This window comes from Myotis nattereri (assembly GCF_964212035.1).
Source record: "Myotis nattereri genome assembly, chromosome: 15".
NCBI lineage: Eukaryota > Metazoa > Chordata > Mammalia > Chiroptera > Vespertilionidae > Myotis > Myotis nattereri.
The window spans coordinates 23,045,647-23,057,758 of NC_138090.1; the positions used below are offsets into that span (position 1 = coordinate 23,045,647).

Below are 12,112 nucleotides of genomic sequence, written 5' to 3' on the forward strand. Positions count from 1 at the left end.
TGGACGAACGAATGATCCGGAGCCGGCCTATGCCCCGCTCCAAGGCCCCACGCGGCTCCTCGCCCTCGTCGCCCCGCGGGCGTCGGTGAAATGCGGGTGAGCGCTCCAGGCCACGAGCTCCAAAACTCCGCCTACGGCGGCCGGGAGGAGCCAGCCAGTTCCGGGCGGAAAAGCCACCTCCGGCTGCGGCCCCACCCTCGCGCACGCAGGCGTGGGCACGGCGCTTCCCGGAGGTCACTTCCTCCCCCGTCTCCTAGCAACGGCGGGAAGCGTTGTTGACAGCCCAGGCAGAGGGAGCGCCGGACTGAGGGACTGAGCCCAGAGTTTCGCCGCCAGTGCGATGGTAAATCTGGGGTCTTCGTCTGCTACCGGGCGCTCTAAAGGCGCCGACCCGAGTGGGTCTTCGCCGCCCGGCTCCCGAGGTCCATCCAGGCCGGGCCGGGGCCGTTGCGAAGGACTGATGTTCAGAAGCTTCTTGGAAGGGCGACTGGGAGACCCAGGGTGACCATGGAGGCGGAAAGATATCTTGGAGCATAGATATCTGAGGGGTGGCGGGGGCGAGCGGGGGTGGGGGGGGGGAATTTTTGGAGGTGATACTTGGTGAGAGGAGATATCGAGAAAGAGAAGATACTGAGGGGATGAAAAATCCTGTGTGGGATGAGAGATTTCCACTGCGAGGAAAGTGTGAAAAGGAGCGAGATGGAGAGAAAAATCATCCTGACAGGGAAAAAGAGAGGGGACAGGAAGCGCAAGGCAATGGAGAGAGGGGAGAAGGAGATATTGAAAGAGAAGAAAATTAAATAAAAAGAAAGAAAGAAGGTGAAAAGGGAGGAGAGAAAATAAATAGGAAGAGAGTGAGAGAAAGGGAGGAGGGGGGAAGGAGGGAACTGGAAATTTTGAAGGAAGAGCAAGGTGACCGCAGAGGTTTGAGAGGAATGAAAGGGGGGTGAGGATCAAGAGATTGTAGCGGGAGGGCTCAGAAATCACGAAAGTAGAAAACTGGGAAAAGAAGGAAAATCTGGAAGTCTGGAGAAAGCAAAGAGAAAGGGGTTGGGGAGAGAAGTAAAAGAAAAAAGGAAAATGAGGGCAGTGATCTAAGGGGCTGTGGACGTTGTCTTAGAGATGGCAAAAATGTAATAGATTATTGATCCCCTCTACAGCTGTTAGCTTCAAATGCAGTGTTTCCCAAAGTGAGGTGCAAACATTGTTGCTATGTGAGATGGCTCAGAAACACCAAACAACAGAGTAAATCACATTTGAGAGAGTTATTCCTTTTTCATTTAATTTTCTTTTCAGCCTTTAGACCATATCCAGGAGAAAGTTTCTGACAATATTAGGTCGTTAGGCCGCTATCATTTCACAATTTCAAATTTTCACTAAAGAATACACCTCAGGCTCAAAGGTTTCATTAGGGTATAATATAATAATATTTGCCCCCTTTCTTTCTTGGTTATTTCTGTTTATGACCAGATTTCCATTTGGTAGTGATGTATAGTTTCCTTTGAAAATTCATTCAAGCTTTTAGCAGTAAGATAATTTTAAAGAAGTGCTAGGTAAGTAACATAGATGGCATCCCTAATGTCAAAAATTGAGAATCTAGTCCATAAATGACTGAAATTCAGAAAACACCTGTAGAGTGGTAACAAAAGAGGAAATAAGTTTTCCCACCCACGTTAGGTGCAAAAGAAAACTGTCTTGCCTAAGTAACATAATGTTCACTTGTACAATGTTGGGAGGGAAAAAAATATCAAAAAACCTCATCAAGAGACTCTGCAGAATGATGTTTAAATTCAGAATGTCCAGTGATTACTCAGTTATGAACAAGATGCAGGTTTGGAAAAGATCATTCTTGGTTTGGGCATTTGTAGAAGGCAAGAAAACCACTACAATATAGTTCATGCATAAAATTCATTCCGAAACCTGAGTTTAAACCCAATAATGTGGTTCCAATGCAACCATTCATGGTTGAACATTCAGCTTGCACTGAGAACCAGGCCATAGTTACCAAGAGATTCTTGGAATATTGGAATATGTTTTTACAGAATAGCCTCAATTTAATCATCTGAACTCCCAAATACGTAATATTTAGGACTGAAAATAAGATTTCTCATTAAGGGATACTTTTAGACAGAGGATGGCAATGATATAGCTCTATAAATATTAAAATACTATAACGTAGAAAGGGAATTTTTTATACAAATATGGAAAGACCAATGAGTGAAAGATGGTAAGGAGCAGGTTTCTGTCCAATATAAAGAATGCTTTGCCAGAAAATAGATAAACATGGAGTGAGCTCTTGTGAGGCAGTAAGCTTTCTGACTCTAGAAGAGTTCAAGCCAAGAGATTTGTCAAGGTTGTCTTCCGGGGGTCCTATATGGGCCTGTATATGGGACTTGTCAATTTCAAAGCTCTCTTCCAAAAGTCTGAGATTAGTATGTAATACCTTACGTTAAAGAGAGAGGTGGGAGCTATCTTTCCAAATATTATTCTCTTTAGGATGGGGGTCACCACAAAGAATCTTTTGGTTAATTTCTTTCCTGATCTCTTCCAGGCAGAGGTGGAGGAAACCCTAAAGAGGATACAGAGCCATAAAGGGGTGATTGGAACGATGGTTGTAAATGCAGAAGGTAAAGACATCACGAGCTTCCTTCTTGACTTGCAGAAGCCAACCAAGCCCCTGTTGGTTGTGCCACACCCAAGCCAAGCATCTTAGAATTTGGAAATCAAAAGCACATTTTGTATATTTTAGCTATAACATGTACTTATAAAACATCTATTATCACATGCCATCCACTCTGCTAAGAACTAGGGATATAAATATGAAGCAGACATGTCTAAAAATGTCTACATATTGCTAAGAGACACTATTGCCTTGTCTAATTTTGAAAGCTCTGTTAAGTGTCTTTTAGCATTTCAGGCATACCAATAAAACTTCTATATTGAAGATAGGGAGAGTATCATTATTGGCAGTTTGTTTTTGTTTTAACATCATAGAGGGTACAGGGTTTCAGTCTTCATTTTAAATGAAATTGCTCCTTTACCACATTTAATAAAATCTTTGAGAATTAGTTGTAATTTCTAGTATAGTCTTTGTGGTTATAGTATAAGAAGGGCTACTACATTTCCACCTATGAAATCTGTAGACTTATCCCAGAAACTGGCTCTCACCCCACAGTCCCTATTAATCCACAGAGCATTTCTCTAGCACATTGCCTGCCTCAGGCTCAGCTATGGTGTTACCTCTTAAAGGCTCTTTCTCACTTCATTGCTAATTCAGGCATTTGTAAGGGCAAGAGGTGCTACAAATCCCAGAGTATTAGTTGAAATAAGAGTAGTTACTTTATATAATTGATGGTGCAGCCATGGGATTGGCACATTGCTAACTCAGTGCTTGGCAACAGAATCTCAACACTAATCATTGTTTTGGAGCAAATCCATCAATATTTATTGATGGCTTTAAAATGCAAACAACTAAAAGTCTGTTTAAACTCTGACCTTCAATCCCTTATTATTAAAAATGGAAAATCACCCACTTTACTGATGGCTGTAATAAGTGAAGTAATAACTGTCAAGTGCCTGCCACAATACCCAACACTTAATAGAATTATAAATAAATAGTTCTGATTATGCAGGGATTTTTAATTCATTTGTACCAATAAAACATATGATGTGTTTCACAAAATAAAATTAAATTAAACATAACATCAAATGAATATAATAAATACACTCAACTAGAGTGATCAGGAGGAGTGGATTTAAGATCAGCCCTACAGGTAAGTCCAGATCTGTGCCTAATATTTCCAGGAAGCAATCCAACCCTAGTGCATGGTTCTGGTTAAACTGATTTTAGGTCCATGCATTTACACAAACTCTGCCACACACCCTCAGATGGGTTAATCTTCGTCACTCCACAGAGGCACTATAATCCTTTCCTTTGGCTGCCATAACAAAGTACCACACACCTAGTGGCTTAAAAAACCAGACAGTTATTCTCTCTTAGTTTTGAAGGCTAGAAGTTGAAATGAAGGTGTCAGCAGGGCCAAGCTGTCTTTGAAGGCTCTACAAGAGCATCCTTCCTTGCCTGCCTCCCAGCTTCTGGTGGTTCCCAGCAATCCTTGGCATTCCTTGGCTTGTAGACTCATCCCTCCATTCTTTGCCTCCATCACCCTCTCCATGTCTCTTTTTCTCTTCTTAGAAGGACACTAGTATTGGATTAGGCTCCACCTTAATCCAGTGTGACCTTATCTTAACTAATCACATCTAAAAATACCCTATTTCCAAATAAGGTCACGTTCTGAGGTTTAGGATATACCTGAATTGGGGGAGGGCGGGAGGGGGAGACACTATTCAGCTCAATACAGGTGCATTCACCTGTGACATCCAGGTCAGCTCACCTATGTGTTACTTTGGAAGATCTTAGTCTAAAGTAAGCAATCCTGGCAATATGCATTCAATGTCTGAACAATGTTCTACCCTTTGATCTGTAATTCCACTCCTAGGAATTTGTCCTAAGAAGTGATGAGGGAAAGATTAAATCCAAAGGATAATTAGTGAGGCCTAATGTAGAATACCAATAAATATATCTATTCCAGCAATTTTCAACTGGTGTCTCTCAGAATTTTTAAAACATGCAATACCTGCTCTTTTCCCCTAGGATGTCAAATAAAGAAATGACAACAGCCAACCACAACAATAGCCATCTGGTGTGAATGAATCAAAATTAGACCTATTTTTGGTCAGATTGGCAAAAAATATATTTTTTGGTGTGCCACAGAATTTTTGTAATTAGTTTATATGTGCCATGAGATGAAAAAGGTTGAAAATCGATGATCTCTCCCAACAGTAGGGACATTTTTAAATTAATTATGTAATATTTACTTGATGAAGTATTTCTTAAAATGTTGAAGAATTTCCAGTCATGGGAAACTATTCACAATAGTGGATGAAAATATCAGGAAACATAGCAGTTCCCAGCATTTTCTAATAAAAAATATAGTCAGGCACACATATACACTTAAAATAAATATGGAAGAAAAGGCAGAGATATGGTGATTATCTCTAAGTGATGGAATTAAAAGTGATTTTTACATTATTTTTCTGGGGTTTCTCAACACTTTTCTCATCCAGACAACAAAATATTATTTTTAATACCTATTAACTTCTTCTAATTAACCTCTATTATGATAAGGTTGTGTTAGGATTCAGGGCACTCTTCTGAAATCCAAATTAACCTTTTACCCAAAAATATAAATAGGGGCTTATTTTTATGGTCATATTATTAATAACAGAGTATATAGCAAGGATCTTTATTAATATCATGTGGTATAAGTTGTATGACCAGAATGTAATAAAATACTCCATTTCAACAGCCTACTCAATTTTAGATGAAATTGTCATTTATTATAGTGCAGTTTTGTAGCTTTCAGAAGTCCCATGAAATTTGATTCTGAAAATATTTAGCTAAGATGGTGTTTTGTGGTCTTATTTTCTGCTAATGATGTTAGTCCACTAACTCTAGGCAAATCATTTTAACTTTCAGGTGGTTACGTAGGCCCTCTACCATGGTTATGCACTGAGATCTTTTCACATGCCATATTAAATAGTTTTTTGGTTTCACTGTTATGGAAACATATACTTCTTATTCAGGAAAATAAAGTAGACTACCATTTTAGTCCAATGCTGAATGGTATAGGTTTTTGTTAGAGAAGATTCTTTGGTAACATCGATTTCCCATTTATAAAACCATTCATTATTTATAAGCTTACAGCACTGATCATTGAATTAGATACTAGTGAATATGCCTGTGTGTATATAGGGTATCTCCAAAAATGTATACACACACTTTCAACAATTATAAAGACAGTGTTTATTAAAATACACTTCATTTTCAAAATTGAGCTATCAGCTGTTAAAGTGTGTATACATTCTTTTGGGACACCCTGTATATGTATATCTGTCACATCTGTCATATATTCTTATGGATGTAAGCCTGATTTCTATAGGGTCTTAATTTGAAATGTTCTTGACATTTCTAACAATCTATCCTTTGAATTTCATTAGATTTTTATCAGCCTTTCAGCCAACTCCTTTTATAAATGTACAGCAGAAGAGTACCAGCTTACTGGGATCAGACAGAATCATTTTAAAGTAGTGTAATTTTAGGAATTTATACTACACATATATGCAAATGTGAAATGGCATGCACAAAGACGTACTCTGTAGCCTTGTTTATAGAAGTCAAAGATTGGGAACAGCCTAGATGCCTGTCAGGAGGATGTATTAGATACCAGGTATATATATTACAAAGCATCCATTTGACAGTCATATTACATAGTCATTAACATGAATAAGTGAGCCTTATGCATACTGAATGGAACCGTTTCCAAAGTGCATTAGATGAAAAAAATTTAAGTGCAGAATAGAGAATGATACAATCCTATATAATAAAAGGCTAATATGCAAATTAACCAAATGGCAGAATGACCGGTCACTATGATGCACACTGACCACCAGGGGGCAGACACTCAATGCAGGAGCTGCTTCCTGGTGGTCAGTGTGCTTCCACAGGGGGAGCACCGCTCAGCCAGAAGCAGGCTCATGGCTGGCCAATGCAGTGGTGGTGGCAGGAGCCTCTCCCACCTCTGCAGCAGCCCTAAGGATGTCCAACTAATGGCTTAGGCCCGCTCCCTGAGGGGAGCAGCACAGGGAGTGGCATGGGGAGTGGGCCTATGCCGTTAGTCGGACATCCCCCGAGGGCTCCCAGGCTGCCAGAGGGATATCTGAATGACTGCCTACTTAGGCTCTGTCCCCTGGGGAGTGAGCCTAAGCCAGCAGGTGGACATCCCCTGAGGGGTCCTAGATTGCAAGACAGTGCAGGCCAGGCTGAGGGCCCCTCCCCTCCCACCCCCTGAGTGCACAAATTTTCATGCACCGGACCTCTAGTTAAAGAATACAAACACAAACCTACTTGAATAGGCTGGAAGGATCCCAAAGAAACAGGGAGGAGTGGCTACCTCTCAGAAGGGGAAGTGGGAGAATTTCACACCACGTGCTAAAATTACTTCCTAATAAATTATTTTTTAATTACCTTGCATGGTACCAAGCAGGAGCTTCATAAATATTTGTTGATTGATTTTTCTCAAGTGTCTATAGGGGATATGAAAAACTCCAAGACTTTCCACAGTGTGCACTTACTATTCAGAAAGGCTAGCTGTTTTTATATATCGCCTTGGATCATGAATAGACTAACTAAGTAGACCTGAGCAGCTGATTCATATCTTGTCATCTGCATTTTAAATAATTTATTCTGGTTGTATTTCTTGTGTTGACACTGAGCAGTGCAGACTTTAAGTAGTCCCTATTTAGGATGCAAAATAACACTGTTTCTCAAAGGTGCTCTCACAAGGTTGAGTGCTTGCTACATTCCACTCTCCTGCTTGTGCCTTGGGATGTTTCATCAGGTGTGAAAGACAACACTGACTTCTGGGGGAAAGTGGCCAAAAAATAATAATATAAAAATTAACAAGTGTATATAAAACCTGATTCGTTGAGTAGGTTTTCCTGTAAATATTGTCCTGGTATTGCTTAGCAAGACCTACCTATTCTAGAGATAATCATCTTCTTAAAAGAGAAAGCAATTAATCTATTTCAAATTCAGAATTGAGGCTCTCAAAGGGTTTCATGAAAAACTAGTAAAATCCCAAGTTTGTAATTCTGGTCCACTCTTGAAGTGCTCATCTTGAGAGTTTCTGAAGTTACATTCTCAGAGGGGAAACCAAGAGTCACGCTAGCCTCTTTTATTGATTGTCCTCAATTCAGCTAGCTACCTGAGGAGTCTGACAGTAATCTCTAATTCACCTTTGTCTGTCACCCTAAATTAAAGACACATTTGCAATTCAGATTCCTGGGATTCCCTGGCCATGTGGTAGTCCTCAAAATTATAAGAAGGCCGTTTCTGATTAGATACAATACATGCAAATACCTAGCACAGCACCTGTTACTTAATAAGCTCTGAGCGCTGAGTGACCCGAATTAAGCTAGACTGATCTGAACTGAATTGAATTATACTTGCATATTTGTCTGTCTAGACGTTTCCAGTTAAATTAATAGGTTCTGTTTTAAACACGTATCATGGAGCAGTAGAGCACAAAAGTAGCCAAATTTAATAATGCTTAACCCAAGAATGAGTGCAAGCCATGAAATGCCCAGCAAAACTTCAGTGTCTTTGTTGCTGTGTTCTCCAATATAAAATTTGTTTTTCTAAATACTGAATGTTACTAAGAAATTTTGAAAATCCCTTTTGATATGCTGTCTATCATGTGCAGTGATATCTCTTTCTAACTCTGGCCTCGGAAGAAAATTAGCATCATATCACAGACCAAGCATTTCAAAGCAGATTCTGTAGACAGGACACTTGGGGGAATTCGTTTTGTCTAGTAATATGCTCACCTAGTACTGAAACAGTTAACAGCTTCCAAAAGATCTGTGCACAAAAACATTCATCACACCATTAGCTACAAAAACAAAGACACGATACCTAATAATCAAACAGTAGGGATTGATTATGATATATTATATAATAGTAAAGGGTACAGCCATTCAAAATAATATTGATGACATGGTCACCAACAAGGACAACCTGTATGCTGTCATTTAAATGAAGACAAAAACAATTATCAAATTTATAATTATAATTTGACCCCGAGTATTTCTTTTATCTTCACTCAAGGTTATATTTAGAGAGAGGGGGAAAGAAAGAGGGAGGGAGGGAGGGAGAGAGAGAGAGAGAGAGAGAGAGAGAGAGAGAGAGAGAGAGAGAGACAAGAGAGACATTGAAGTGAGAAACATAGATCAGTTGCCTCCCATATGCACCCTGACCAGGGATCCAACCTGCAACTTTTTGGTGTAGCAGACAACACTCCAACCAACCGAGCCACCCAGCCAGGGCTGACCCAAGTATTTTTTTAAATCTATGTAGAAACAAGAAGATTGGGAGAAAATAAACTAAAATTGTTACCAGTGGGTAATACCAGCCATCACTTTTTCTTCCTCCTAACAATTATAAGTAGTTCTCATATTTCTACAATGTTCATTTTACTTTTATAAACAAACAAAAAAATTAACCCCAAATTAAATCTTGTACCAGGTATTCCGATTCGAACAACCTTGGACAACTCGACAACAGTTCAGTATGCAGGTCTTCTCCATCAGCTGACCATGAAAGCCAGGAGCACAGTCCGTGACATTGATCCTCAGAACGACCTCACCTTTCTTAGAATCAGATCAAAGAAACATGAAATCATGGTGGCGCCAGGTAATTTGGCATTTTATTTCATATTTAAAGCATCTTCCTACTCTACCGTATAAAAAAAGCTTTGTTTCAAAGAACAAGGAGTATAGATTTTAATATGCACTATGGCACATAATATTCTTCAATTACAAAATGAAGACACGTTTGAATCTGAAATTTTCCACTTGAACATTCTGTGACATTGGTGAGGCATCTGACCTCTGAAGAAGTTGGATTCTGCCCACTTGCATTTATTATTAGTAATCAAAACATTAAGGTGAACTTAGCACACCGATTTTCTGGAGAGCGGGAGAAATGTCTCCTGCCCAGGGGATAAAGTAGGGGTGGGTCACAGGCCTGTAGTCTTAGGCTCCCACTTGGAAGAGCTCACACTCCCCTGGCCTACCTAAAGACAGCAGCTGCCAAAATGCTTCTTTCCCTGAAGGAATTACATTTCCGGTGTTGGTAGATGCCAGTGTAAAATAGGACTCATGCTCCTAGATCTAGTCTAGAATAAAATTCTCCATAGCAGCACACCTGTATGATCAGAATTCCCCATAAACTAAGTAAAGCTTTTTCTCACCCTGGCTGCACATTGGAATCACATGGAGAGCTTTACAGAAATAATGATTGATGCCTGGACTTCACCCCAGACCAGTGAAACCAGAACCTCGGAGGCTGGGCCCCAAGTATTGGGTATTTTGTGGAAGTTGGACAGATGATTCTGATGCAACCAGGGTGGAAAACCATTGGTCTACACAAGGTCCAAGTGATGTTTCAAAGAGAAAAAGCAGATTAGCTGATGTATCCACTTATTACATTTAATTTTTAGAGTCGATTAATTCTGCCCATATCTTTCCACAGATAAGGAATATCTTCTGATTGTCATTCAGAACCCATGTGAATAGCCCTGCTACGTATATAGCCAAGCCCATCCTGTGACACTGGGTTGAAAACACTTTACTCTTTAATGATTACTAAGACTCTATTCCAATAGAACTGATCTTTTTTGGACATTCTTTTCTATTTTTACATTTAAACTATTGTACATGTCTCATTTAGTTCCTTTTGAATGTATTGTAAAGTTGTGATTTAGCTACATAATAAAGAAATTCTGGTATGTGTGTCTCTTTTCTTATAATACACAAAGTAAAAGAGTCTAGTGAGAAGACAGCCTTCCTTATAATAGCCTTCCTTTTAGTTGAGAAGTGAACTGTCACCAAGACTCAGTGGGAAAGTAGAATTTTGCCCATTTTGTTGACATGCCAAAGGGATGCAGTGGGGCCCTGCGGAGCTACAGGGCAGTCCCCGCCCTCCAGGAGTGTTGGGTGCTTTCCCAGGTTCAGGGAGGACAGTGAGAGATCAGAAGGGTTGTTCTCAGCTGGGCCAGCACCACCGCCAAGCACCGCCTCCCATCCCTTGCAAAGCCCCTCAAGATTGTGCTTCAGCCACACCAGCCTGGGGACCAGGAGCAGGTGTTGGGCAGGGTGCACACTTCAAAGGCTGACTAGATAACCCAGAGGGTTTTGTTATTACTACATTTTTCAAACATTCAGAAAATAATGAAAATCAAACTACAGAATCAGCAGATTTTCAAGACCCATATAGAACAGATATTAATATTTTGCCATATTTGCCTTATGTCCTCTTTCTTTTTTAATTAAGCCTTTTTCTTTTGAGGTAACTGAGGGTTCACATCACATTGTAACAGATAACATAGAGAGAGAGCTTGTGTACCCTTACCGCTTTCCTCCACAGCAACATCTTTCTAAATTACAGTACAATGGCGCAAGCAGGGAATTGACACTGATTCAGGCTGAATACAGATTCTTCCCATCACCACCAGCGCCTCTCCTGGTGCCCTTCACCAGCAATCCACCAGCCCCTGACCCCTGGCAACCACTAATCTGCCCTACTGCTGTAATTCTGTCATATCAAGGAGATTATAGAAATGGAATAATACAGTGCATAGCCTTTGGAATTGCCTTTCTTTGCTCAGCATAATTCCCTTGAGATTGATTCAAAAATATAAGAAATAAAACATTACAGATACAGCCGAAGCCTGCTCCTCCCCTGGTTCCTTTTCCTCTCCTCCCCCAGAGGATTCTTGCCAGAGGCACAAGTCACTCTCCACCGGGGTCCTCACCAGCCCGCACCTGAGTTCCCGAGATGCCTCCACAACAAGCCATGCACGCATGAGGAACGGTGCACAGTAGTTTTACTAGTTCAACTAAACCCATGGCCCCAGCTTGCATCCTGTGAGGCACCATGGCCAACCCAAGCAAACAGTGTTTGGGGCAGAAAGGAAGGGCTGGGGCCAATCCCTCCGATTTAAGGGGTTTACTCTCCAAGTGGGAATGGGAGAGGAGATGGATCGCAGATGGAACTCACTCAAGGCTCAGAGAGACAGTGAACCCAAGCCTGTCTGTACAACAGGTGTCTGATCCAGTACTGCTGGGGTCGGGGGAGGGAGCACATGAATATACTTGGAATATCCTCTCCAGTTATTTGCAATGACCTTCAGGCTGAGATCAGCTGAATGGTGGTCAAGGACAAAGGTTTGGGAGTCATGAGTCCTTGGGTTCTTCTCATTCTGGCTCTGCCATTTGTAAGCAAGTTTTGTTGTTGAGAATCAGCTGAGCTGGTGCAGCTAAAGAGCACTCACTCGAATGCCAACAAGTGTTAGCAGAAGCTGCCTTCAGGATAACTCAACAATGGCTCTCCCTGGGGTGGTGAGGAGAGGGCCCCTGACACATAGAAATATGAGTTCCGGGAACAGCCTTGAAGTTCCCATATCATCCCAGCCAGCTGAGCCCGAGATGT

General features: G+C 41.0%; 1 protein-coding gene across 1 annotated transcript; it reads left to right on the forward strand.

Annotated features, from left to right (window-relative positions):
* Positions 1–261: 261 nt before the first annotated feature.
* On the forward strand, positions 262–10,409 carry DYNLRB2 (dynein light chain roadblock-type 2). The gene is made up of 4 exons (XM_081106856.1): positions 262–343; positions 2,552–2,627; positions 9,146–9,313; positions 10,154–10,409. Exons 1-4 carry the CDS (start codon positions 341–343, stop codon positions 10,195–10,197), a joined length of 291 nt encoding a protein of 96 aa, XP_080962982.1. The 5' UTR covers positions 262–340; the 3' UTR covers positions 10,198–10,409.
* Positions 10,410–12,112: the final 1,703 nt, after the last annotated feature.